This window comes from Aegilops tauschii, chromosome 1 (assembly GCF_002575655.3).
Source record: "Aegilops tauschii subsp. strangulata cultivar AL8/78 chromosome 1, Aet v6.0, whole genome shotgun sequence".
In the NCBI taxonomy this organism is placed as follows: Eukaryota; Viridiplantae; Streptophyta; class Magnoliopsida; order Poales; family Poaceae; genus Aegilops; species Aegilops tauschii.
This window is the reverse complement of record NC_053035.3, coordinates 14,094,435-14,120,079: the sequence shown is the minus strand read 5'-3', so window position 1 is coordinate 14,120,079 and position 25,645 is coordinate 14,094,435. Positions and strand designations below refer to the sequence as shown.

The window sequence follows — 25,645 nt, the reverse complement described above, 5'->3', positions numbered from 1 at the left end:
CATGCACGTATTGTACATTTTTCAATAACACTTCTAAAATTTCCTTATACACGGGATTTTTTTAAAACTATGTTGAATACTGTTTTCTTCAAATGCATTAACACTTCATTCAAGTTTGTGCCAGCTGTAACATTTACTTACATTTCCTTGTTCAAACAGGAAAGAGAACATAAAAAAATAAACATGAATTAGGGAAATAAATAAAAAGAAACCTATTGAGATCAGCTTACAACTCTTTCTTGCATTTCATGTGTAATACCTCATGTATATCAAAAAATATAATTGGACTACAAATCATTCAGTCCAACACAGCATTGCAAAACATCATATTTATTATTCTTTTTCATCACAACAATCTGTATAACATACATACGTACATACGAGAAATAGTAGTAGAAGTACATGCTCCCATAGCTAGGAAACAACATAAATTTGTGTATTTATGCGTATGCATTAGCAGCAACGGTATTACACACATGCACTATCTGTTTATGCATTAGCAGAAGTAACACATCAGCGGCATCATTCGTTAAGAAAAATTACGCTTGTAGAAAATCTATATCAGCGATGATGCTGTATACATACAAATATTTTAGGTCTGAACTATTACAGATGCACAGTAAATTCATGATGGTAAATGAACCAATGCAAGAAAATAATATGTAACCTGAACTGAACTGTTAAATAATTAGTTTAGATACGTGAAAGTATCAAGTATTCTAATTTTTTTCCAAATATTGTACACTTCAGCAAACAGACATGTCAGTTGTCACATTTTTTCAAAGTCGCACGGGCATATAAACTTATTCGCATGTACGCATGCTAGCTTTTTATTATTTATAGTACATATGCAAAATATATATTCACAAGCTTCACAAACTTTCCTTCTGCGTGTGTTGGTCTTATAATTCAGACCAATCAGAATATTATAGTTCCGACCTAGCAGATGATTGTAGAGGATCATAAGGACGTCCATAAACTTACATTCAAACATACTATCAAAATACCAAAATAATAAGAACAGATATGTTAATTTGCCGTAATACAATAGTTTCATTGGATGTTCCAGGTCTTTATCCTGCCAATCACTATATCTGAATCACATATTACACATGAAAAAGTACGCTTGTAGAAAATCTATATCAGCGATGATGTTGTATACATCCAAATATAAAAATACCAAATAAAAAATATATGTAAAAGAAACGAAATTCAGCATATCTTGACCATCGCAAGAGTAAATGCTCTTTCATTACTAAACCTGCCAGTCTATTAAGACCGAACTTCAGCCTGTAAGGACTTCCTTATAGACGATGTTCTTCATCGAGGTCAGTAAGGACACAGTCGATCTTTTTCGCTTCTTTGGATTGTCCTTTAGCTTGTTGGCCTTCTCCTTCGGCTTCTCCTTCTGAATGAGTATCTTTATGTTTCTCTTCGCGGTGGCTCGAGACAAAGCAACATAGAGCTGACCATGAGAGAACACGGGATTGGGTAGGTAGACACCAACTATCGGTATGGTCTGCCCTTGAGCCTTGTTAATGGTCATAGCAAAGCTAAGCCTTATAGGAAATTGCTTTCTCTTAAACTTGAACGGAAACATGTCGTTTTAAGATGGGCAGAGAGGTATTCGAGGAAGGAAGACCCTCCTGCCAGCGTGTTGACCAATCACGATTTCTGCATCAATAGTGTTCCTCTCAAAACCTCTTACAACAAGCCTAGTGCCGTTACACAGTCCATTAGCTGGATCAATGTTCCTTAGAAGTATGACAGGGCAGTTCAGCTTTAGCTTGAGTGCATGCGGAGGAAGACCATTAGGAGTCAATCCATTAAGAAACTCCTGAGCGTAGTAGCCATATGGGTCGTCCTCTGCAATGTCAAAGCTATGGTAGATTACTTCATCTCCATGAAAACGGCCTATCATGCGGATGTTTATCTTGTCGACATTGTCGTTTGTCGTGGAAAGGATTGCTCGAGATGTCATGTAATTGGAATCAGACATGTTGTCATCTAGACTCGGAAACACGTGGTCAATAAGTTTCTCCAGGTCGTCAACCTCGCCTGTAGACGGCAGACAAATATCTTCAGGGAGTAGTATGTTGCCTTGATCGTCTACATCCTCAGTGCCATTGCCGACCCTTAGCAAGTAATCTGCAAACCACGTGTCATTATGAGCCCTCATGTTGGTGATGAGCCGAAGCTGCCGCATACACTTCCACAGATGAGAACTTCGGAGGGTTGCATCAATTATCTGGCCCCGCGACCCCCTTCTGACGACCGGAAGCACCTGCCGAAAGTCCCCACCAAAAACAACAGTCTTTCCTCCAAAGGGTCGGTCACGTATTCCCATGATGTCGCGCATGCTGTTGTCCAATGCCTCTACCGCTTGTCGCTTCGTCATGCTGGCCTCGTCCCATATTATCAATGAGGCCATCCTTGGGAGCTTGGCGGTCCCACTCTGCTTGGTGAAGCTGCACGAGGCTCCATCATCGCAACTCAATGGGATCTTGAACCTCGAGTGGGCAGTCCTGCCGCCAGGCATGATAGAAGCGGCGACGCCCGACGTCGCGGTAGCGATACCAATCTTGCCTTGGCTCCTCACCTTGGCAAGCATCGCCCTGTATAGGAAGGTCTTCCCTGTACCTCCAGGGCCATCAACAAAGAATACACCCCCATCACCGCGTTCAACAGCCGTTAGTATCTCGTCGTATGCGGCCCTTTGTTCCAAGTTCAGCGAAGATACCAACTTAGTGTCATCCATGTCACACTCAACGGTTGTTTCCTCGATGACCTCTCTTGCCTCGCCCTCGGTTGGGTCAAACGCACCATCTATGCTCGGAAGAGCGAAATCAACAATATCTTTACCCATGGACTGCAACATACCCCTAATGTCTAGCAACACCATCTGCTCCACCTCGTCAGGGGACGTGCGTGATCGACGATAGTCATCTGACATAGGCTCGAGGTGCCTATCCCATAAACCACGCACGTCGCCTGGCTCGCAGTGCACCAAGATGGTTGCGAAGAGCCTCCTAAGAGAACATGGCATCGCCCACTGCTCAGCCTCAGTAAGACGGTCGTCGAGCGTGTTGTCTGCCTCGATGAGTCCCAACCTTTCAGCAGCCTCTCTAAAGCTCCCACATAGCACGCCGTCCACGGTGAGCAAGTCGTCAAAGGATGTTTTGCCCGTAACATGGTTTAGCAACACACGTAGATAGTATCGGCCCCCCTCGGCAGGATTGGCAGACACGATGCAACCTATTTGAAAACGCTCGACCCGCGGCTTCCAAAACTTCTTTTTCTTCTACCACGTGAAGCTTCCGGGAAAATCCTTGTACAATATATTTCTAGCCCGAGCGTGTTCCTAGTTAGCCTTGAAATACTCCATTAACATGGATTTTGAAATATTTTCTGAGGCGACACCATTTTTCAAGTTAGCCTGGGCATTGAATGCGACCCTGTGCATATTCGGGAGATGAAGAGGCAACTGCAAGACAGGAGGGTAGTTGGCGCAAAGTGGAAAGCCAAATATCCTCCACATAGCCTCCGGAGGGGTGATCCACCTTGCGTCAACGTATCTCTTGATCTCATCAATGTTACCATCGGCGTCGGGCTGGTCGATGCTGAAAGAAGCCTTATCATGGCCCTTGTAAATGTACTTGTAAAGATATTTGACGGCCTTTATGCTCGAGCAGACCTCAACGTTGATGTGGCAATTGAACATCCGCAAAAGGTATGGGTTATAAGGCACAACCCATCTGTTGTCCAACATCTTCCCTCGGACCTTAGCACGCCTACCATCGTCTCTACGTCGATAAACTGGGTACGAGTCCTTCCCCTGTGCTGTGTTTTCATTGAACGACCGCGGGTATCTGCACTTGCATCCGTTTTCTTGCATGCAAACATTCTTCGGGTTTAGAGCACCGCATGGTCCGTGCATCATATGTTTTACCACCATTGCATACAATTCCGGATACTTATGCTTGTCTGGGAGCTCTGTGGAAATGAGTCGGTCATACTGCTCGGGGACGATAAGCTTATATGTTGAGTCCATGATCAACAGAAAATGTGCGTGTGGGAGGCCTCTTTTTTGAAACTCGACAACATATACATATGCGACAACAACACCCAGGATGTGCTTCTTGAACAACATGTCCTTCATAGCCTCTAGTTTGCCAAAGAACACGCGAGCCACAATATCAGGTCGGTCTTGCGCCGTCTGACCAGGCAGCAACTCATTCGTTATCTCTTCCCATTTTGGATTGCAAGTCATGGTCAAGAAGATGTCAGGCTTCCCGTATGTATGTACAATTGCCATGGCATCCATATGCCTCTTCTTCATGTCGCGGTCGCCACCAGGGTATGTTCCAGGGAGAACTATTCTTACCCCAACATCGCTTGCTCGTGTCTCCCCCGATGTGATCGCATCAACAACTCCTTTATACAAGTCGGCACGAATCTGCGTCTGGTTCTTCCTGTACCACCTTAACCGACAACTTTCAATCTTGACGTACATGTCGACGGCCCATTGCTGCAAGAGGCGTGCTCCACAGAGTATGGGATTAAAGATCGCAGGCCGTGTCTGCAGCATGTAACAGTAGTAGTCTCTGACAGAGACGCACAACCTGCTGTTGCCCTCTGCACATGATTGAGTACCATCAAAATGAGGATATAATCGACAAACAAAATATTATTTGTAGCAAAATGGGACGCAGACGGCATACCTGCATCCTCATCATCATCATGGACCAGTTAAGGATTTAGTACAACCTCCAAAGGAACATTACGTTTAGGTAGCTTCGGATGCCAACCTAGTTCTCCCCTTGGATAGAATAGGGGATAAGACAAAGGGTCATATGCTCCAGAGGTCACACGTATACTGTGCCTTTCGTTGTTATTACCACAAAGTGTTATCCTCCGGTCAAACCTTTTTGCTAGGTCGTTGCCCTCAACCCAAATTGCAGCGACCTCAGATGACAACGGTCTGTTATATCTTCTTTGGTCAAGCCTTTTATCGGTGTTTAGGTCTATCCTGTAATCATCGAGGTTGTCCTTGTGTGCACCCAAACTCCTAAATTGCTGGGAGTACGGGTTTTCTTTGAGTATGTCTACTAACTTCTTCACGACATCTTGGTCTAATTGCTTGGTGGCCGCCTTACGATGAGTGATGGTTGGGTCATCATCATAGAAGTATAACTGCAGATGCTCAGGACGGGAGCTAGGCCCGAACGAATGCACATTGTGGTAGATGGTGCCGTGTGCCCGGAATGTGTACACCCCAGACTTCATGTTTGTGTAGTTCTCATCAAGGCTGACGCCAAGGGTTGTGAAGGCGAAATGCCCGTTGAAGAAGCGTATGTTTTCCCGAAAATGTCTAGAATCTGCATCCATGCTTGACCATAGCCTCATCAGCTCTGGGATTGGCTCAGGTTGTTTAAGTTCGATCTGGCCATTGCGACAGCAGAAGCCGTCAGTCTCAGACACAATTTTTTTTTGCCTTGCAGTGTTTGCAGTTTGCGTCGAGCTTCAGGATGTGAGTCGTGTCTGGGATGTTTGTGTAGACAAAGTCTAATGGATCAACCTCGCTAGGTATAGCAGACGACATGATCGCTTCCTCTTCATCCTCCAAGGTGTCATTATCGTATCCTACGTGCATTTGTTGAAACATGATGTTCAAAACATTATTAACTACTAACTATAATTATGATAAAGCCCCACAAATTCATAGATTATAGTTGACCATACCTTCGTCGCGAAACATGTAGTACTCCTCATCCATAAAGTCGGATGGTGTCGTCTCATCGCCAGTGATGCAGTCTCGGAACCCATCGATTTTGTCTGCATTATCTCCATGGCGAATGTGACAATAGACAACGTCATGTCAGATGAGGGTTGGTGAGAATGAGCACAACAAGGTGACAATAGAATTATCATACCATTGGTACCAACAATGAAATTCGGCATGATTGTCGTCGGGTCGCCATCAGATGAATCACCTTCGGCGGCCCGAGAGAGGGGTGTTGCGCGGGATAAGTTTGCTAGGTCTGGACGTGGGAGTGCGAGGGATTCTTTGCACGGGGTGTGCTTCTTTGCCGCATAAGTTGCCTTTCTTTTTGCACTTAACTCCCCCTTCTCTTTGCTGCATGCCCTCCATTCTCGCAGCGTGGTATTTTTTTCTTCAAGATCGATAGTTCCGTGCTCTAGATGTTTCCGATATGTTGCTCGCCTCCGCGCGTTTGTTTGCTCCATTTGATCAGGAGTTAAGCAAGTTCTGCGTTGCTTACCACGCTGCTTCCTAGGTAGTTGGTTATCATGAATGACAGCTGTACTGATTGTATTGGTATGAGGCAATACCGCCTCATCTTGTGACAATGACGTATATCTGGACCTATTTGGGTCGGCTGGTTATACAACAGTGTAAAACGCTAATCAGTACTGCATTAATTGATCATTGATACAAAAGGTACCAGCATATTATGCAGGTCATATCAGCTGACTCCTTCCGTCCATTTTCACAAGGTATTAATGTCTAATCAAAAGTCAAACGAGAGGACGATAAAAAAATGAGTTTGATAAGCTTGTTTTCCAAGATAACTTATTAAACACTTGTATCCAGAAACATTAGGAATATATATACTATCAAGAGGCAGCTGAATCAAAAAGCATTCTAACCTGATATTGTAAGGGCAGGAAGGTTATCATCTTTGTGCTTCACGGTAGCTCGCCCTTGAGCCTTGATCTGGCTATTTTTGTCGGCAAGGAGCATAGGGTGAGCTTGTACCCCATTAGTGATATCACACAGAGCGCTCCGTGGAACATTTTGCATACCTGCAATATGGTTGCAGGTGTCATACTCACGGATTCTCAGATAATAATCATACTCTTATGAACAAAGGGAGTATATTCAATAGACGTTTGGCCTGTAATATAGAAATAGTCGTACCCGACATGTCAACGGCAGGCATATTTTGATGGAGATGCTTGCCGGCGGCGTCATCATATTTTCTTCGATAACCATCTACCAACGGAGCTTTCATCTGTTCCTTGTTAATGTCAGCATTTTCCTTGTTCTTAAGATACGTTGCCCGCCTCCGCGCATTTATTAGCTCTTCCTTGTCATCTAGTAATAGATGCATGAAGGTGTGAGAGTAGTGAATGCAGGAATGTACATTGTTTTGATTTAAAATCAAACAATCATACCCGATATTGAAAGGTCAGGTTGACTTCCATGCTGTACTTTTTCTGCTTCCTCCTCCTTTTTCCTCCGATAAGCAGCTCGCCTCTTGGCGTTTATCTGCTCCCTTTTTTCATCAGACAAGATAACTTTCTTAGATGGTTTGGAGACACGCACGACAGATCCTGTAGTCATGTGCTTGGATGTTGAACCGGATTGTGGTAAAACTTGAGGAGTTGCATTGATGTTTACGTAATTTCCTCCATACATATGAGTCAAATCTAGAGCCTCTGGAACAAAACCAAACCAAAATGATAATGTACTTAGTATGTTAATGAACATCTGCAACACAACCTCTATAAGATAGATACGGTTCACAACGAAAGACGAATCTTGTAATACCGTTTACACTTTGTGCTACGGCTGCGGCTAACTCGTCAGTGAGACAACTGAGAGACACATACGTTGATGAGGTTGCCGGGTTGCCCGCCTGATGTAAAAATAACCGATAGTGGTCATAACGGGTCAGTTTAGTGCTATCCGAAGAGTAGAGAGCACTGATTATGTTTTATACTAACCTGAGTTCAGTTTGGAAGGCCGCGGTACACATGTGACATCACCATCAGTGGGTTGAGGAACAACAACAACTGCGGTCTGTTCAGTGATGGACTGATCTGAAATTGGTTCGTACAAGTAAATAGACGGTCTAATAATAGATGCAGCAAGCTGTCAGAGTAGTCAAAGCAGGAATGCACATTGTTTTCATTAAAAATCAAACAATTATACCAGATGTTGAAAGGTAAGCTTGACTTTCATGCTCAAGTTTCTTTGCTTCCTCCTCTTTCTTCCGCCGATAATTAGCTCGCCTCTTGGCGTTTATCTGCTCCCTTTTTTCATCAGATAAGATACCTTTTTTAGTTTGTTTGGTGACATTCTCGAAAGATCCTGTAGTCATGTGCTCGGATGTTGAAACGGTTTGGGATAAATCTTGAGCAGTTGACATAGTGTACAGGTGTATTCCTCCATCAATAGGAGACACATCAAGAACATCTGGAACAAAACAAAAGCTAAATGTTATTGTTCTTAGACTGTTCTTGAATGTCTGCAACACAACCTCTATAAGCATGATAAATAACCGAGATTGGCGGGTCTCCTTTTCAATATGTTTTTTGCTCACATGAGTTCAGATCGGGAGGCCGCTGAACACATGTGATATCACCATCAGTGGGTTGGGGAACAACCGGGTCTGCGGTTTGTTCAGGTATCGAGTGGCCTGGAGCATGGTTCATACAAGTAACTGAGATTGAAGTCACGAACTTAAGAGAATAAAATGATGAGTACTCTATCCGCACAGCCTCATACCTGGACTAATAGGGTGATTATCAACAACGTTTGTCCCAGCCATCTGATATCCTACACCTTCAGTACCCACAAGTTCATTATCTGGAAGAACCGGTTGTCCAGACGGTTCAAGTGTCAGCCCATCTGAGTGTCATTCATACAAGTAAGCGAGATCAATTCGATAAATAAATAGTATTAAATCATGGTAAATTGACAATCCAACTGTCATAAATGGGGTACTCAGGTTGTTCTCACTATCATTTGTCCAATCCAAATTATCTGAAACAACGTCATTTAAGGAAATCACAATCGGGATATAGCTTGACATGTGCGGCAAGTTTTTTAGTCAAAGATTTACCTCTAGGTACACCTGACACTGTTGTATGTTCCGCGGATTTGCTTTGTGGATTCCCCATACTTACCTACAAGCAAAGATTTCATACTATTAACAATGGCTTGTGAACTGAAGTTGTCTACCATCTTAATGATCTTATTTTGTTATGTTTCATACTGAAGTTGTGTACCGTCAATCATTTATTTTATTATCCCCTTCTAGACGCGCCCAGGATCCAACTCCTGGCCTCCGTATTGGGAGGTTTTATGTAAACAGACTGATTCTTAATTGTTATGTTTCATGCACTTTTGTTCGTGAACTTGGAGACAACTTGGAGACTATGCTTATTGGACAGGCTGCTTCTTGGCAGTGCAAAGTAAGCAGAACAAGCCACACAACCAAGCAATCAAAGTAAGTAAAAGCAGCACAATCAGTTATGCAAACATGTACAACAACTAAACATGCTCAGCAACATGCGTAAACAGCTCCTAAGCTATTCTGTTGCAAATTTCAGCTCCTAAGTTATGCAAATGGAAGTGATGGTCAAGGAACATGGTGGGTGCATACTCTCTTCTGCATTCTTGGACTATTCTGTTCATGACGAAGATCCTCTGTGCCAAATTTTCAGGGATCAATTCTTTCAAGTTCTTCATGGCATATAAAGGTTCCTTGATGGTGACGGACGGCCTCCTCCTTGAAGGCTTACAGAAATGCAAGTCTCTTGGTGCTCTGGCTATGGTTCATGCAGAGAACGGGGATGCTGTTGCTGAGGGACAGCAGCGGATGATTGACCTTGGGATAACTGGTCCAGAAGGGCATGCTCTCTCAAGACCTCCAGTTGTAATTCCTTTGTCTTGACGGGTTCATGTTTTTTTTGACAAAATTCAAGTCCTTGATGAGATAGCTTTAACATGAAATTTGTGCTTTCCTCTCACAGGAAGGTAGTGATGAGTCAATTAAGTTTCTCTTCTTTTCTGCAGTTGGAAGGCGAGGCAACTTCACGGGCAATTCGATTAGCAAAATTCGTCAATACACCGTTGTATGTTGTTCATGTGATGAGTACTGATGCAATGGAAGAGATTGCCAAGGCTAAAAGAGAAGGTATGGTGCCTGGCCATTTGGTTCAAACAAGTTCCTCATCAATGCAAATTAAGACAGAGTTATTTTATGAACATTTACTTTCAGAACATTGGCTAGTTTCGGCTTTGTACAAAAAAAATCAGGACTGGGTCGGTCCCAGAATAACTTGTTGGGGCTTTAGAACTAAGTGGTCCCACGGGATTGATAATACCCCAAATCTAAGTACTAAGTTGATTAAATTTTCAACGCGTGTCAAATTGTGAAACAAACTGTAAGTTGATGTAAGCTCAAACTTTGCAGGTCAGAGAGTCATCGGGGAACCTGTGGTATCTGGGCTAGTCCTTGATGATTCTTGGCTTTGGGATCCTGACTTTGCAACTGCTTCAAAGTAAATAGAACACACAAAATCAGTTTATGTAGTTGTGGTTCCTCTTATTTCATATCTTGCTTCTAGGTATGTGATGAGTCCTTCAATCCGGGAAGCAGGGCATAATAAAGCACTTCAAGCTGCTCTTTCATCAGGAATATCACAGGTGACACGCTTGAATCCAGAATCCCACCTTAATTTCCTGAAGTGTGAAGTTGTGGAGTCCTTAAAATAAAGCGCTTCAAGCTGGTGTTTAGCCTCTACTTGAAGATTGTTCGAGGCGGTAAATTATAAAAGGAATATTATTTTCTGAAAATATTGTTTGTACATTGTCTACTATGGAGACGGAAACATCCCTTGAATAAGCACCGAACTGTTCTTTGTTCCTATGCAGCTTGTGGCAACTGATCATTGCACCTTCAATTCCACTCAGAAAGCTTTCGGTTCTGATAATTTCAGGAAGATTCCCAATGGCGTAAATGGTAAGCCATAGGGCTTGAACAAAGGAAACTGTGTTGTGTCATTGCAAATGGAAGCTGGCTAAGGCATCTCTCTTTTCATTACTTGATCCCAGGTATTGAAGAAAGGATGCATATAATTTGGGATAGCATGGTGGTAAGTTTTGATTTCAAAAGTTGTTTTTCGTGATGGGTACAGGAGAACGGCACAAGCACAAGCAACCAACTCAAGCCTACCATGCTCCAGCAAAGATAGTCATAAACGAGTATAAACTTGAGATTCTGTATCTATTTTCTGTACATAGGTAATGTGCGATACGTACAGCAGAAGTTGGATGCTGGGCGCGTCCAGAAGGGGATCATGGCGTCACGTAGACGGGATCGCGGCCCCGTCTCCTAAAGCGATCCCACACCAGATCGCTTCGCGTCTCCTGAAGCGATCCCACAGCAGATCGCCGCCTCCTGAGATGTTTTTTTGTATGACCTTCAGCATGAAATATTTAGTATGAAATAATGTGTATGAACTTGCATTACGTAGCACTGAAAGGGGAGCAGCGCCGGTTGACACCCTATGGGTGGTCAGAAGGTGGCCGCCTTCGGATCGGGGTCGTGATCTCCGGCGAACACGACACGCGGGATCGCGGCCCCGTGTCCTCGCCCGATCCAACAGCAGACCGCCGCCTCCTGCAAGTGCGACGGCGAAGGGATGGATCCGCCGCGGTCTGGGCGTAGGGGTGGTTCGGGCGTGCGATCGGGCAGCGGCGGAGATCGATCTGCTGTGTCGGGCGGCGGCGGAGATCGATCAGCAGTGTGAACGAGGGATCGATCCCAGGGGTTTTGTTTGCACCGGTTTTTTTCAATCGAGTAAGGCAGAGGTGGTGCGATGACGAAAAAAAAACGGCGGTGGGAGTATGACGAAAATAAACCAGCGAAAATTAACCGCGCGGACTATTCACCAAGTCGTCCATTAGGAGTAGAGATTAACTTGTGTTAATTAAGTCTTAACACTCCCCCTAATCTACACTTGTCTATGTAGTTTTATCATCTTCATAAAAGCTCCTCCGAGTTGGTTTGTCTTTTAGCAACATATCAAGCGACCGTGACCGTGGCCACTGCTGGGTACTGCGGACGCGAGAGCCGCTTGAGGGAGAGGCCTCGTGGGAATAGCAACAGGCCCGATGACATCGCTGCGGGCGGCCGGCGGGGGCATGGCCTCGAGCGCCGCCACTGCTCTTTTGGGGCCTCGCCGGCCTTGGTTGGCCCGATCTGGATCGCTCCGCCGGGAGCGTGTTGATAACGTATTGAAAGAAAACAAGAGACAATCGATAGTAACGAAAAACTGTGTCTATTGATGATGACAAGTTACATATTTATAGTCTCCGAAGGGGCGTATCCGGAGGGACACGACGGTTACAAGAGTCACGTCTATTTATATGTCGGTTAGGATAAGTGGAGATTTAATCCTTAATTAACTTGTGTTAATTAAGTCTTAACAAGATGGATTCATGGCTACAAGGCTGGCTACTTACTTCGTTCCGAAAATATTGGCCGGGCTAGTGATTTCCTTCCTTCCTTAAAAATCGGCAGGGCTGGCGACTTCCTTAGTTTGTAAAAAATCGGTGGGGCTGGCGATTACCTTCGTTCGGTGGATGTAACGAACGAATGACCGACCTACATACTCCGTATAATATTCCATTACAAATTAAGTAGGTGCCTAAATGCTTTAATAATGAGATTTCTTTGTTATGATTTACACATTAATTTTCTTAAAATTGGTTATTTGTTTTCTAATTAATGTGATTGAGCGATTTAAGGTAAGGTTAATTAATTTAGATGTGATCTTTAGAGATTGATCGTGATTAATTTTTTCACATAAAGACACTAGTAGAGTGCCCGTGCGTTGCCACGGGCTCTTGAAATAGTTTGCAAGAGTTACATGTTAAATTTCAAATGTACAAACAATATAACACAAACACAATTATTGAATAATTGAAGTCCATTTTTGCAATGTAAATTGATAACAAAAAGAAAGATTAACGACATGTCCATGTAACAAACTGAGCGATGTTTCAACTAAACATCTATTACAAAACTATTAATATCTAGATGATGCGCTTAAGAAATTCTTTCACAATATCAGGAAAGTTGTCTTTAGCTTCATTCCCATGATGTTTTAGCAAGTATAATAAAAACCGCTTCCTCAACTCATACCCATCCTGCACAAACAATATATGTAGTCGACGTATTGACTTTGGCTATCCCCACAGCAGCACCATCGGATCCTGCTTGCTTTTACCAGCACTTCGTCTCTCCCCAAGGCAGCGACACCACCCAGCGAATCACCACCACCGCTTGTAGATTGCCTACATAAAATCACGAGAAATCCCACGGCGGTGCTGTAAGATCACGACATTGCGTATCAAGGAGGCCCGCCACCGGCTCTACATCGCAACATTGCCTTTACTCCGTGCGTGGTCTGCACATGCGCCAGCCGACCCATCCTTGATCTGGTATTGTTGCAGGCTAAGCCGAAATCTTAATTATTTGGATGATGGGCGATGGTTATGTCATGTCATCTGTCAGTTAGTTGTAACGAGTATCTTTTCTCATGTGTCCCAGCACTGAAGTCTGATGGCTTACTTTTCTCTCATCCTCTTGTTCTTGTTTACCACTATGTATTCTTGAGGCTGACGTAATCATGCAAAAAGATGAAACTTAGAACGTGCCTTGCACTGCAGAGACTTTTTTTTACCTCTCATATGTGCGAACTCATAGGTAATACATTATCCCATATGCACCCTTTCTGCTGGAAACATCATGGTCGCCCCCACACTCCTCAACACACTTGCCTTGCTCATGCATGCTGCTTAGTTTCGGCTTCACCCCTGGCAATATTATTATTGAATAAAAAAACACTGACCTGCAGTACATAACCTTGATTCTTCACTTCAGAGGATAATTTGGTGGTATTAGCGAAGACAAGTACCCCATAATTTTGCATGACATAATGATGTGAGCATTAAAAACATCGAACAGAGTCAAACAAGAGAGTCAGTTAATTCAGTAAACTCTTCTATTTCGCTAAATCATCTAGCGTGTCAGAAGACCAAGAAGAATGGCATTTCCAGAAAGCTTTTCTGTTGTTGCCTTTCCTACTCAGCTAATAGATGTACATCAACCTTTTTGTCCTGTGAAATCTATCTTGTAGCTTCTCCAATTTTTTAAAAAAGGACAAGAGCTAAAGAATGGTTGTAACAATGGAATACCACAAGCCTTCACCAATATCATAAGTTCTTATCGATCTTTCTTATTCCCTTAAGGACCATAAACACATATAGATCACTGCCATGCAATAAAAAGTGTGTTCATCTAGAGTGGAGGCCAAGGCACACACATGTACTCAATCGACGAGACTGCAGGTCCTCCTAAATTACTGCCATGATAGCGAGCTCCTTTAGGTAGCTGAAGGAAACAACCTGAATGGGAAGAGAGGTCCAAATAATACAAATGAAGCACACATCATCATATGTTTTGAAGACACTTTTTTGTTTCGAAGGCATTCTCAAAATTAGCAGAATCGTGTTACGGATTGCGCGTTGCAACAGGGCATACATATTCTATTGGCTCAACATTAATCGTGTCAAGCATATACATATAGGATCCTTATGCACATCAGATGATATTATTAGTCGATTTTATTTTATTTTGCATGGATCTTATTGATAAAAATCACTTTCCTTCTTCCTCCTCGACCCACTATCTACGTGTCACAAATATAAGTGTACAACCTTTGTCAATGGTGTAGCTCACAACCCCCCTTACACCCCCACCGTACAATTGTTATATTCCACATTGTGGTTGACGTGGCAAGTCTTTATCTCTATTAACCGTAGGAAGACATTTCTTGCTCATCCTTGTTAGCAGACAAATACTTACAAAATCAAGAAGGCTAATAATGTAGTTATATGCCACATATCTCTACCATTAAAGAGGTTTAATAGTATACCGAACATATATATATAGCACAAGGGCAACAGATTTCTTTGCTCAGATGAATAACACAAATTAAATACTGCAAAATGATACTTCCTTAAAACTGGTTCTTCATTTCAGATCAAGATCAAGCTCAAGACATCAGATACATTGTCTATCTATGATCAAGCTCATACCACAAACTGAACAAGGAGCTATACTATGTCCCTTACCTCTAGCAAGTGTTGGTGGTGCCTGCCTTCAGCTAAATGGTCAAAAGGTCATACCAACAACCTGAACAACGAGCTATATCATGATATGAAAGAAACTAATTGCTACTTCTACCCTCCTTACAAACAATAATAATTGGTTGACTTGTGCATCCATAACTTGATCAGTATAACCAGTGTGTCCTGAAATAAGCAAAGCGTTGCCGAATCAAGTTAACTTAATGGAAGAGTGACACCAGTGCAAATATCAGCCTGGTCCAAATTTAATTGAGATGCATAAATGCAAGTATAGAGTTCTCAAGTATGTTTGCCAACTAACCTGCACTTTGGTGCCATATTTACCAGTCTGCAGGAGATCAGTATGTTAAACATGCATCACTATCCAGTATATCTGATAATGAACTAACCTCACATACTTTCGGGTTGTTATACATTAGAGGTCTGAGAAAAACCATGGACATGACATACCTGAACCATAAGCATCATTAGCCAGCTATGCTTTGAAGAAAATTCCCAAGAAAAGAAGGTCTAAAGATATTATAGGCAGGTTATGTACGCCAAAATGCCGCCTTTTGTAGAGAAATGAGAGAATGATGTTCGTTGTGTACTTGCAACAACATCATGTTAGAATTATGCATTGTAGTAACAGATATAGCAACTTTCTAATGGTCACTTCCTGTGCGAATTAACCCTTTTTGACATGGTTTTTCCATTGAGAAGACAGATAAATAAAAAACTACAGAAAAGGTTGATTTATGTTCTTTACGGAAAATATTAGCTACATATGAATAAGAACTACATGAAAAGGTTCACTACTTTATTCATTGGAAAATACAACAGCTTCCCCACACCAAGGAGAGGAAAGAGAAGAAAAAAAGTATTGGCTAGATCACAATGCTACTTCTGTAATTGCAGATAAATTAGCCAGGATACCCAAGCTAAGAAAAGAACTTGTGATTGAATTAATATTTACTGGAAACTAAACATATATCTATTATGTAAAAATGAAATAACACCATATTCCTAACCACCAAACATGGTTTTCGAGAAGAAACAACAGGCTAACCTGCACCCCAGTCCATTCAAGATGTACAAGTATTCTATACTGGCATATGGTTTCATGCACTACAGCAGTGTATATAATATATAGTTGTCTATTTGGGCCTAAAAGAGAAACCACAACTAAGCGACTCTATGCTTTGTCTCGAGGAGTATATTTACATAGTCCTATTATTTTTAAAAGATTAAAAGTAAATGTAATAAACTACTGAAAAGAAATCAGGGGAAAGTGTAGTGGCAACCTGATGAGAGACGACATCTAGTTTTCAGGGGAAAGTGTACATGCCATTTTCTCGTACTATCAGAAGGGAGCATCAAAATCATAATTGCGTAGCTTTTAGTTTTTTTTTTTGCCAAAAGTTCAGGCGAATCATTTATCCTTTTATCTAGACGTTTGAAAGATGCAGCACTGGGACTCTCACAACAGCCACTTCCAATGGGACATACCACCCTTGAACAGGGTGGAGCCTTGCCAGCGGACACGTATGTGGCAAGATGATTGTCCGGTTGCTACTGAAGACTGGTTTGACAATAGTATGGTACACTGCAAAGAAGGTCTACAGATATTAATGCAATGGTGCCAAAAGCCAAACCTACATTTACAGGGTGAGTCGCTGCAACATTAGCTAGAGCCCATAGTTAATTTTGTAACTTAAGAATGCATCAGACAAATAAATGGCGCCTACAGACAAATGATTGTAAATGACAATTGAACAAAAGATTGCCACTTACTATCCGTCAAAAAATATGACTTGCATACTATATTTGCTTGTAAGACAAAACATGAAGTAGAGAGAGAACACAACCTGATATTCAGCAAGGAGATACTTATAAGCCTCATGATCAACGAGCTCCTATCCCTCCTGTAGTGCATCTACTCCTGGAGCACCAACACAATTTTAATCACAACATCAACTCATCTCAGCAGCCATATGACGATGGATCAGTGCTCACTCACATTTACCAGAGGCAAATCATAGAATCGACAACTAAATGCAAAATCCCAAAGAAGATCCTAGCCGACACATTATACATCTCGCCCTAATTGTTACAAGAAGCTGCACATGGGCAACGAAATCGAGATTGGACCCACTTGCTGCCCACTCAAGCGATCGGTGGAGAGCACAAGCAATCTAGGAATTCAGGGGAGGGGGTCGAGTGGGAGCTTACCCATCTCTTGGACGGGGGGCGCCAACCCATGCCGAGGGGCCGCGGCGAGGTGCTGTCGTGGTGGTGCTTCGGGGGCTGCCATGGGCCGTCCTCCTCGCCGCCACCCGCGACGACGCGCCAACGCTTGTCGTTGCATGTCCTCCTGGGCGGGGCGGTGGGATTGAGACGGATTTGGGGGAGCCACGACCTCCCTTGAGTCCTGCCCTGACTGGGAGTTGTGATGGCGTCGACGCCGGCGGTCTCGGAGGTCGGCGTAGGAGCACAAAGTTAGGCGGCGGAGGGTGGGAACCCCGGCGATGGTGGTGGCGGAGGCTGGGAACCCCGGCAATGGTGGCGGCGGCATCCCAAAACCACGCCCTAGGATTTCCTAGATGGAGGAAGCAGCTGGATCGAGGGGAAGTGGCGGCGTATTCTTCCTGAAAATCTGTTATTTGTTTCCTGCAACAAATTGCACTAATGGAGGAATCAGTTGATTTGGATATGTTAGAAAAGTTAGATTAAAATCTATTATTTGTTTCCTAAAAATATGTTATTTTTTTCCTAAAATAAATTACAATAATAAAAGGGATCGATTGATTTGCATAACTTAAGAAAGTTAGATCCGTGATTTGTTATAAGTTAGGAAAGTTCTGGTTTGTAATAAAGAGTGAAGAGAAAAAATAAATCGATGAACCAGGGTGGGAGGGTTTTTTTTAGTGCGTGCGGGTGGGGGCGGGTAGGGGGTTGGGAGGGGACGAAAAAAACAGTCGAAATAAACTGGTTGAAAGGTGGGGGTACGATCCTACCAACTAAGACATTAGGAGTAGAGATTACTCAATAATTTGCGCCTGCATGGAAAGTTTTGATCCGTTCAGATTTTTTTCGTTGTGTGAGAGGGTGACGCGAAAATAAACCGGTGGGGTGGTGAGAGGGGAGACAAAAAAACCAGACGAAAGTGGGAGACGAAAAAAACCGTGGAAACTATCCTACCTCATCCTTTTTTCTTTGTGCGAGGTTGCTCGTCTGTTTCGATCGCTACCAGGTTGGCCTCCGTTAGTTTTTTTTAGCGAGAGGGGTTGTTTTTGTACATGCGTGGTGGGAGGTGGGAAGGAAAAAACCAGACAAAGGTGGGATGTGGGAGGACGGGCGAAAAAAAACCAGACGAAGTGGGAGGTGGGACGAAAAAATCCTGAAACAAAGACTACCAACTGCTTCACTAGGAGTAGAGATTTGGCCGTGTGTTTAACTAGGCCCGCCGCCCACCTGGAACGTTATTGGGCCGAAGCCTGATTGGCCCACCTGTGCCCGTCAACTATTAGGGTTAATTTATCTAGGGTTAATCCCCACCGGTGGCTCCTCCCTCCGCATTATGTCTCGCTCTCGTCTTCTCGTTCTAACCACCGCCGCCACCACCACCGATGCTCTCCTCCCCCAGATTCCTCCACTAGCCGTCTCCCTTCCTCGTCTCCCCCCATCCGTTCGGCTGTCTGCACGCCGGCGACGGGGTGCCTGCCATCCGGACGCGACAGCGCGGACTCGAGCAACGGAGCCCGGGTCGTGCGCGTCCACGTCGTGACCTCGACGCCGCCGTCCAGGAGCTCGGCCCCATCTAAAGGTAGCATCTTTACCATTAATGTTCATTGCGAAATTAGTACACAGATGGTTTGACTTTAGTCGGAAATTTGGTAGTACATCAGCGGATCTGATTGGACCTAGGGCTGCCGTGTATTAAATCCTAGCAGCTACAATCACTTTAGTATATCAGCAGATATCAGATGTTTGTGCTCTGTTGTTTATGTTTTGCTGCTGAGAGTATTCCTTGTACTGGCAGGAGATCCCTCTGCTAGCCTAGTCGCCACCGCAGAATCCTAATGGCAGGAGGAGCTGAGGCTGCTGGACCTGTACTTCGTGGAGGAAGAGGGACTTGAACCCTTGGGTTGAGCTGCAGGACAAGGGGTTCTGGTGTGGCGCCCTCGTCGCCCGGATTCACCGCCGGCACCGGCAGCCACGCCACTGCTGATGTCGCTGCCGCCTCAGCCCCTCGGGCATGGACGACCAGGACGTCCTTGAGCGGGTTCTTGCTCTGCTGCACTCTCGTTTACTGCAGGAATTTTTTGTTTTGCAATCACAAACTGGATCAATGTTGCTTAAAAGTTTTGTACCTGTAGTTGATACCAGCATCTTGATTTTGTAGTTGATACTAGCTGCCTTTAACACTTGTGTCCAGTGAGGAATCAAGAACTGACTTGCTGCACTAATCGCCATGAACACGTAGTAACCAGAATGCTTAATCTGGGCTCTTATTGAATGAACCCTTCTAGGAGTGGGCTGATTTCAGTACTAGCATTGTCTGGAGTTGACAACCTCCGTCCGGAAATACTTGTCACTGAAATGAATGTATCTTGATGCAGTTAAGTTGGTTCTGTCACACGGGGGTAGATCCCTCATTTATTTCTAGGCATATTTCTAGTGTTTTTCTGTGTGTGATATGCTAGCTAGTTTTTCTCTTAATTACAAGATGCAATTCTTACACTCATATATAGCTACTGTTGGGGAGATGCTTAGGAAACAAGACCTAGGAGGTTAGCTACTTTTTGGTGATTCCTTTGCTTAACAAAAAATCAAGTTGTGGCTGATTTAGCTCTATTTCATGAGCAGTTAGTGTATCACAGTACATTTGTATGACCACGGCTGGGTGTCATGAAAGAATAAAGCCACCTTCTCTACTTATTAACTGAAGTTTTTGTTTCTACTTACGAAAATGTTAGTTGGTACTCCCTCCGTAAACTAATATAAGAGCGTTTAGATCACTACTTTAGTGATCTAAACGCTCTTATATTAGTTTACAGAGGGAGTACTTATTAACCTGACAAGTACCATTGGAGCATGCCCTACCATCTGAATAAGATATCCTCACTACCCATCAGGTAAACATGATTGAGCTGAATAGCCAATTATAAGACTGTGGTACCATTATTAACGCTCCAAGTGACGAAAACTGAAGTACAATTATAAGACGCTTTGCAGAGGAAGTACTTGTTTTCTGATGATGCAATCCCCAATTAGTGAATAGCCAATCTATTCTGCTTTCTATGGCTGTGGTTTGCTGTGCACCATCCTGGTAATTTCTGTTTTTTTACATGTATACTAAAACATGAGGTGACCAGGTAGTTTGTTTGCATGTGACCCAGGTAGTCTGGTTGCATGTTATCAAGTTATCTATCGATGCACTGCATCATCCTTGTTTGTTACACATTTACTGAAGATTGAGGGCCTATCACTTGCCAACTTGAATGCTCAACGTTTATAAATGAAGGTTATACATAAATACCTATCGAAGGATTGCCGTGATAGATCATGTGCACAAGCCCAATGTCCGTTAAGTCCTGGAAAATCTATTAATTTGAACCAAACTTGTTCTCTGGTTTCTAGTTCTTTTCATGAAACCTCAGTATATGGTACTGAAGTTGAGGTATTTATTTCTCAAATTATCATGTGTATGACAGCTTAACAGTTTCTTATTTTTAGTTCAGTTCAGCTCTCTCTCTCTCTCTCTCTCTCTCTCTCTCTCTCTCTCTCTCTCTCTCTCTCTCTTTGTTGTACACACTACTCACTCAAACAAGTAACCAGATCACTCAAACACAAAGCAATAAGATCTATTACATGCTTTTGGAAATAACCTCCTCATTATAATTCCTTTATCTCTTCTTATTTGACAGTATGATCAATCCTCTTTTTTTTTGCTGGAGCTTAGTCTTAGTATTTCGTGCACCGATTGTTATTGGTTTAGTTGCTGACCATTGGATTACATGCAAGTTACTGATATCCAGGGAGCAAGTGATTTTTACAAGTGCTAGTTCCAAGTGTTGATATTGACATGGATTGTATGATGCAAGTGGATAATTTTCAAGCAGCATCTAGTTGTGTGAATTGTTTTGCCTCAAGAATTACAAAAGGAAGTGATTTCTGTTTTGGTAGGCAAATGCAGTAGTGTAATCACAATCATGAGTGTACTATAGGAGTAGTGTTATCACAATCAGGAATGTACTCCTCCTTAGCAGTTTGGCATTAATTTTTCAGGGAGTGCCTTCTTCAGGCAAGAAGCTGTGCAGCCGGTGAGTTGGCGACGAGCTGACGGAGCTCTCCTCGCCGACCTGCCCAGCCAGAAGGTTGGCGACGAGCTGCTGGCGAGAAGAACTGGGGGCTCTCCCCGTTGACCTGATCTGGTACTTCCCTTTGATGAAATTCACGGTCCTTTGATCGAATTAATGCTCCCGTGTATGTGTTGTGCAACAGTGTACTACCTCTGTCCGAAAATACTTGTCGCTCAAAGGCATATTTCAGTGCTAGATACATCCATTTGAACGGCAAGTATTTCCGGACGGAGGGAGCACTTGTTAATCTTGCGTTGTTGATTATACGTGCGTAAATCCTCAGTGTTGTTTCTAGAGAATTATCCATGTATGTGCAGTGCCCTATTATACGTTTTTTTTGGTTCCCCAATGGTTTCATTGCTCTCTCCTGGTTGTTTTAATGATTACTGTTATGGCTTATCCTAAATTTAGAGCTATTGGCAAGGTGCTACTCCCTCAGTTCCTAAATAATATAAGTCTTTGTAGAGATTCCAATCCAGACTACATACGGAGCAAAATGAGTGAATCTACAGTTCATCATACTGACAGTTATTGCAACTTGTGCCTCAGTCATGAAAGGAAAGAGAAGTCACATAATTAGCTAATTTCATACCTCCTCTTTTGTAAAATGGCTAGTGAATTGTGACACAAAGTAAGCGTCAAATCGTTGTACTACTTCCTTTGAGAAGCTATGATTATTGTCAGTCCAATTCATGTCATTTTTCTGATTTGTGAGTGTACTCAAGAAGCTATGATTATTTTGAATGCATCCTCATCCATGTGCTTATATGCAGTCTTTAATGCTGCCAAATTGGGACAGAAGTCACTGAACTTCCATTTAAGCCTATTATTCTGAAACAAAAGGGTAATGAGTTTTATCCTCTGTTTTCTCTGCCTTTCCTCTGTTTCCCAGGTCAATTTGGAGGCCAAGGTAATCTGCAGCTGAAGCATTCCAAGGGCCCTGGCACGGGAAGCTGAGCTGACTGATGCAAAGTTTCTACTCCTCTGTTGTTGGAAGATCAAGAAGTAAATATCACAGGTACTCCTCTGTTTAGCAAGTTCCTAAAAAAAAGGAAGGAACAAAAATAAAGAAGCTGCTCCTCTGTTTATGTCCACATACTGAATTGATTACCTGTTAATCTTTGCATACAACAGTCAGTCAATGTTACAACTATCACCATTTCAGGAATCACTTTGAGGTTGCAAATTACTGCTTCATGCAAATTACTGCACGATCCCGCTGGTCTGCCTTGTTCACCTTGTTCTTGCCCCCTTAATCTGCAGGATTTCCTGAACATGTTCTTCAGGGAGCAGTACAAGCCGATCCCGCTGGTCTACAACCTTGTGCTTGCGATGCTCTGGAGGCACCCAGAGAACGTTCAGCTGGAGAAGGTCAAGGTGGTGCTGCGGTAAGGTGACACTCAAACTTTATTTTGTTTCCTATGTGACTCTTCCGTCAATTTTGGCTAGTAACAGTGTGTGACGCCCGCGGCTTAATCGTGCGCTAACCATACACGCAAATGCGCACGATCAAGCCTAGGGACTCACGGGAAGATATCACAACACACTAGTAGAAAACGGGCCATTTGTCCCGGTTCCAGAGGCCCATTAGTCCCGGTTCCGGAACCGGGAATAAAGGGTCGGGACTAAAGCCCAAAACCTTTAGTCCCGGTTCGCTTACGAACTGGGACAGAAAGGGCTCCACGTGGCCGCTGCGGGGCGCCCAGGCAGGAGCACCTTTGGTCTCGGTTGGTAACACCAACGGGGACCAAAAGGCATCCACGCGTCAGCAGCTGGCAGGAGCAGGGGTTTTTGTTTTTTTTGGGGGGGGGGGGGGGGGTTAGGGGTTTTCGGAGGGTTAATTTAGGGGTTTCATATATTGTGTTAGCTAGCTAATAGAGAGAAGTGACATCTCTTATCTCCGTGCTTGGTCAACGCTAGCTACTATACGTATAGAGAGAACTCGACACGACGCTAGCTACTATACGTATAGAGAGAACTCGACACGCTAGGTAGTAAGCAAATGAAGGAACCATTAATTACACAAGATCGTCATGACCTCTCTTTCTAAGAGAGATTGGTCGAACAACAAGTTTTCGTATATCTATCCGACGCTACTTCTTCCGCCATAGACATCTGTTAGGATCCCTAACGACGACCGCTACCAAAATCGCATGAGTATCCCAGATGGTATTCTCCGGCTATAGGTATGACGTGCTCAAGAAAGGATCCCGCAATTTCCTCTTGAATTGCTTTTATGCGATCTCTGTCTAGGAGTTCTTCCCGCTTCTCCCAGATCTAATTTAAAGAAGGGGGTCAGTACATATATATGAATGAAACTCAACACAATTGATGGTAATAAAATAAAATTGTGAATATTGTTTACATACTTGAAATTGTCGTTCAGATAATTTGCCAGACTCATCGGTCGAGTAGCGAATGAACTCGCAAATGTAGTATCCACATAAATTATTCTCTCCTTCCTGCTTCAAGCACTTTACGAGAATAGAGTTCAATCAGAATGATAATCAAACATGATAATGGTATTGATGAAACTAGAATCAATGAGAGATGCGCGGAACTAGCTAGTACTACTTACAGCGGGGTATGTAAATCGCAGCGGATCTTTCGGTAGACCCTTTGTCCTTGTGGTGAACTCTTTCCAAACCCTACCCGGCAAAGAAAATAATTATATATACTTGATATCAGGAAATGAACGAAAGTTGCCGATATGGTGCGATAATGATTGAACTTACTTCTGAAGCATCTCACGCATGTCCGCCCAATGCCCCTCCCCTTTACGCAGCGAGTCTAAGACAGTAACCTTCCCGTCCTCAAGCTTAATGACTAGTAGAATAAAGTGGAATCTGCGCACGCATAACTCATCAATTACACTTAACATCGAGTAAGCGAAACAGAATATGCACAAGACAGTAATTAGCACCCACTTTTGTTGTAAGGAAGTAGTATTGTACTTTTGTGATGATTTTTAAGAAATGACGTGAGCAAGTTGTCATATGTATCAACGTGTCTTTTAATTACCGACCATTCATTTACGATATTTGGGCTAACGAACCCAATGTCATAGACTTGTCTCTTGCATTCGACGATATTCAATCTGCACAGCATAGTGAGGATAGTTATATATACATGAAATGAACGAGCTGAGCTAGAGACTTAATTACAGAAACAATACTTACGGACAATAGCAAGTCATCATTTGTTTGTGGAGGGCATCTTTATTGTACAACTGCCATAATTCTTCAAATTCAATTGGCATACTGTCGACTCCAACGAAGTTGTGCTCATCTCGAATTCCAATCAGGAAACTGGAGGTCCCATCCTTGCATTTATCCATGTACCAATCATTTAATTGTCGCATCAATGTCCCTAGACGTGGGATCTCCTCGGGTTTGACGAAAGGCTTCCCGTGCTCATGTCTAAAGGGCACTACATCAGCGAATTCAAGTAACGGTATATCATCGGGTAAGTAATCACCAAGATTGGTACCGGGTACTACCCCCCCGTAAGATTAGCGATATCGCTAGAGACCTGGAGCGGAGGGCACGATTGCTTTGGCTGTTCGCCGAGCTGGGGAATTGTATTCCGAGTTCGTCGTCTGGTATCACTTTTAGTACTCCCCGACTGCACCGCTTCAGCATGTGTCTTTTTAATATGGCGGTCATAGTTTGATGGCGGCGGAGACGGTGCACGTCGTGGTTTTTGAAGGTTTTGCACCGTACGCCTCGCTATTTCCGGATCTATCCTTTTCTTTGGAGGTGGACGTTTTAGCAAAATGGGCCTTCACTTGGGCATTCGAGATTGCGTTGGTTTCCTCTTCAGACATATCATATGGTCTCTGTGGAAGAGGACGATTGAGGCTTCGACCATATTGAAACCTCTTCCCTCCTCCTGTTGTACTGCTAGCCACCGGAGCGGCGGCGTCTCTCTTTGGTCGTTGCTTACGAGGCGGAGAAGGAGGCGGAGTGCTCCGATGCGCCGGAGGAGCCGGAGCGGCGGCGTCTGTCTTCCGCCGTTGCTGACGAGGTGGAGGAGGAGGCGGACTGCTCGGACACGCCGGAGGAGGCAAAGGAGGAGGCGAAGAGCCCTTATGCGCCGGAGGAGGCGAAGGAGGAGGCGGAGTGCCTTGATCACTCGCCGGAGGAGGAGGAGGAGGAGGAGGAGGAGGAGGAGGAGGAGGAGGAGGCGTCCAGTTCGGAAGCTTGATGTACTCCTTCCGCCATAGACATGTAGTCCTCAGAGCATACCTCAGCTGAGTCTCCCCTTCACCTGTAGGGTGGTCAAGCTCGAGCTCCTAAAATCCCTCCATTACTTCATCCACTGACACAAC

At 43.6% G+C, this 25,645-nt stretch overlaps 2 protein-coding genes and 3 long non-coding RNA genes across 6 annotated transcripts; 2 read left to right on the top strand and 3 right to left on the bottom strand.

Annotated features, from left to right (window-relative positions):
* Positions 1-1,285: 1,285 nt before the first annotated feature.
* LOC120968869 (uncharacterized) lies at positions 1,286-4,513 on the bottom strand. The gene is made up of 3 exons (XM_073503633.1): positions 3,598-4,513; positions 1,670-3,255; positions 1,286-1,585 (listed from the first exon to the last, which is right to left on the bottom strand). Exons 1-3 carry the CDS (start codon positions 4,511-4,513, stop codon positions 1,286-1,288), a joined length of 2,802 nt encoding a protein of 933 aa, XP_073359734.1.
* A 405-nt stretch (positions 4,514-4,918) lies between these two features.
* LOC141039244 (uncharacterized) lies at positions 4,919-7,122 on the bottom strand. The gene is made up of 3 exons (XR_012200172.1): positions 6,941-7,122; positions 6,670-6,825; positions 4,919-6,398 (listed from the first exon to the last, which is right to left on the bottom strand). It is a non-coding gene; the product is annotated as an uncharacterized lncRNA (long non-coding RNA).
* Positions 7,123-9,376: 2,254 nt separating this feature from the next.
* Positions 9,377-11,007, top strand: LOC109783597 (dihydropyrimidinase-like). The gene is made up of 8 exons (XM_073503629.1): positions 9,377-9,401; positions 9,475-9,686; positions 9,827-9,947; positions 10,227-10,314; positions 10,381-10,459; positions 10,688-10,775; positions 10,868-10,908; positions 10,951-11,007. Exons 1-8 carry the CDS (start codon positions 9,377-9,379, stop codon positions 11,005-11,007), a joined length of 711 nt encoding a protein of 236 aa, XP_073359730.1.
* A 3,830-nt stretch (positions 11,008-14,837) lies between these two features.
* LOC109783591 (uncharacterized) lies at positions 14,838-17,592 on the bottom strand. The gene is made up of 2 exons (XR_006671939.1): positions 15,273-17,592; positions 14,838-15,136 (listed from the first exon to the last, which is right to left on the bottom strand). It is a non-coding gene; the product is annotated as an uncharacterized lncRNA (long non-coding RNA).
* A 922-nt stretch (positions 17,593-18,514) lies between these two features.
* Positions 18,515-22,707, top strand: LOC123497834 (uncharacterized). Of its 2 annotated transcripts, XR_012200210.1 has the most exons (6): positions 18,515-18,776; positions 18,993-21,135; positions 21,242-21,387; positions 22,208-22,333; positions 22,450-22,493; positions 22,579-22,704. It is a non-coding gene; the product is annotated as an uncharacterized lncRNA (long non-coding RNA). The 2 variants fall into 2 exon arrangements; XR_006671938.2 differs by lacking the exon at positions 22,450-22,493 and having other exon boundaries at positions 18,993-19,235; positions 22,579-22,707.
* Positions 22,708-25,645: the final 2,938 nt, after the last annotated feature.

What these genes read in the sequence shown, in the direction of transcription:
- LOC120968869 (XM_073503633.1), bottom strand. Translation starts at nt 4,513, where the DNA reads ATGTACGTCAAGATTGAAAGTTGTCGGTTAAGGTGGTACAGGAAGAAC. An exon ending in CGACCAGCCCGACGCCGATG is followed by an intron (nt 3,256 to 3,597) that starts GTAACATTGATG and finishes GTTTTCAAATAG; the next exon opens with GTTGCATCGTGTCTGCCAAT. An exon ending in ACACTATTGATGCAGAAATC is followed by an intron (nt 1,586 to 1,669) that starts GTGATTGGTCAA and finishes TTTCCGTTCAAG; the next exon opens with TTTAAGAGAAAGCAATTTCC.
- LOC109783597 (XM_073503629.1), top strand. Translation starts at nt 9,377, where the DNA reads ATGGAAGTGATGGTCAAGGAACATG. An exon ending in CTCTCTCAAGACCTCCAGTT is followed by an intron (nt 9,687 to 9,826) that starts GTAATTCCTTTG and finishes TCTTTTCTGCAG; the next exon opens with TTGGAAGGCGAGGCAACTTC. An exon ending in GATTCCCAATGGCGTAAATG is followed by an intron (nt 10,776 to 10,867) that starts GTAAGCCATAGG and finishes ACTTGATCCCAG; the next exon opens with GTATTGAAGAAAGGATGCAT.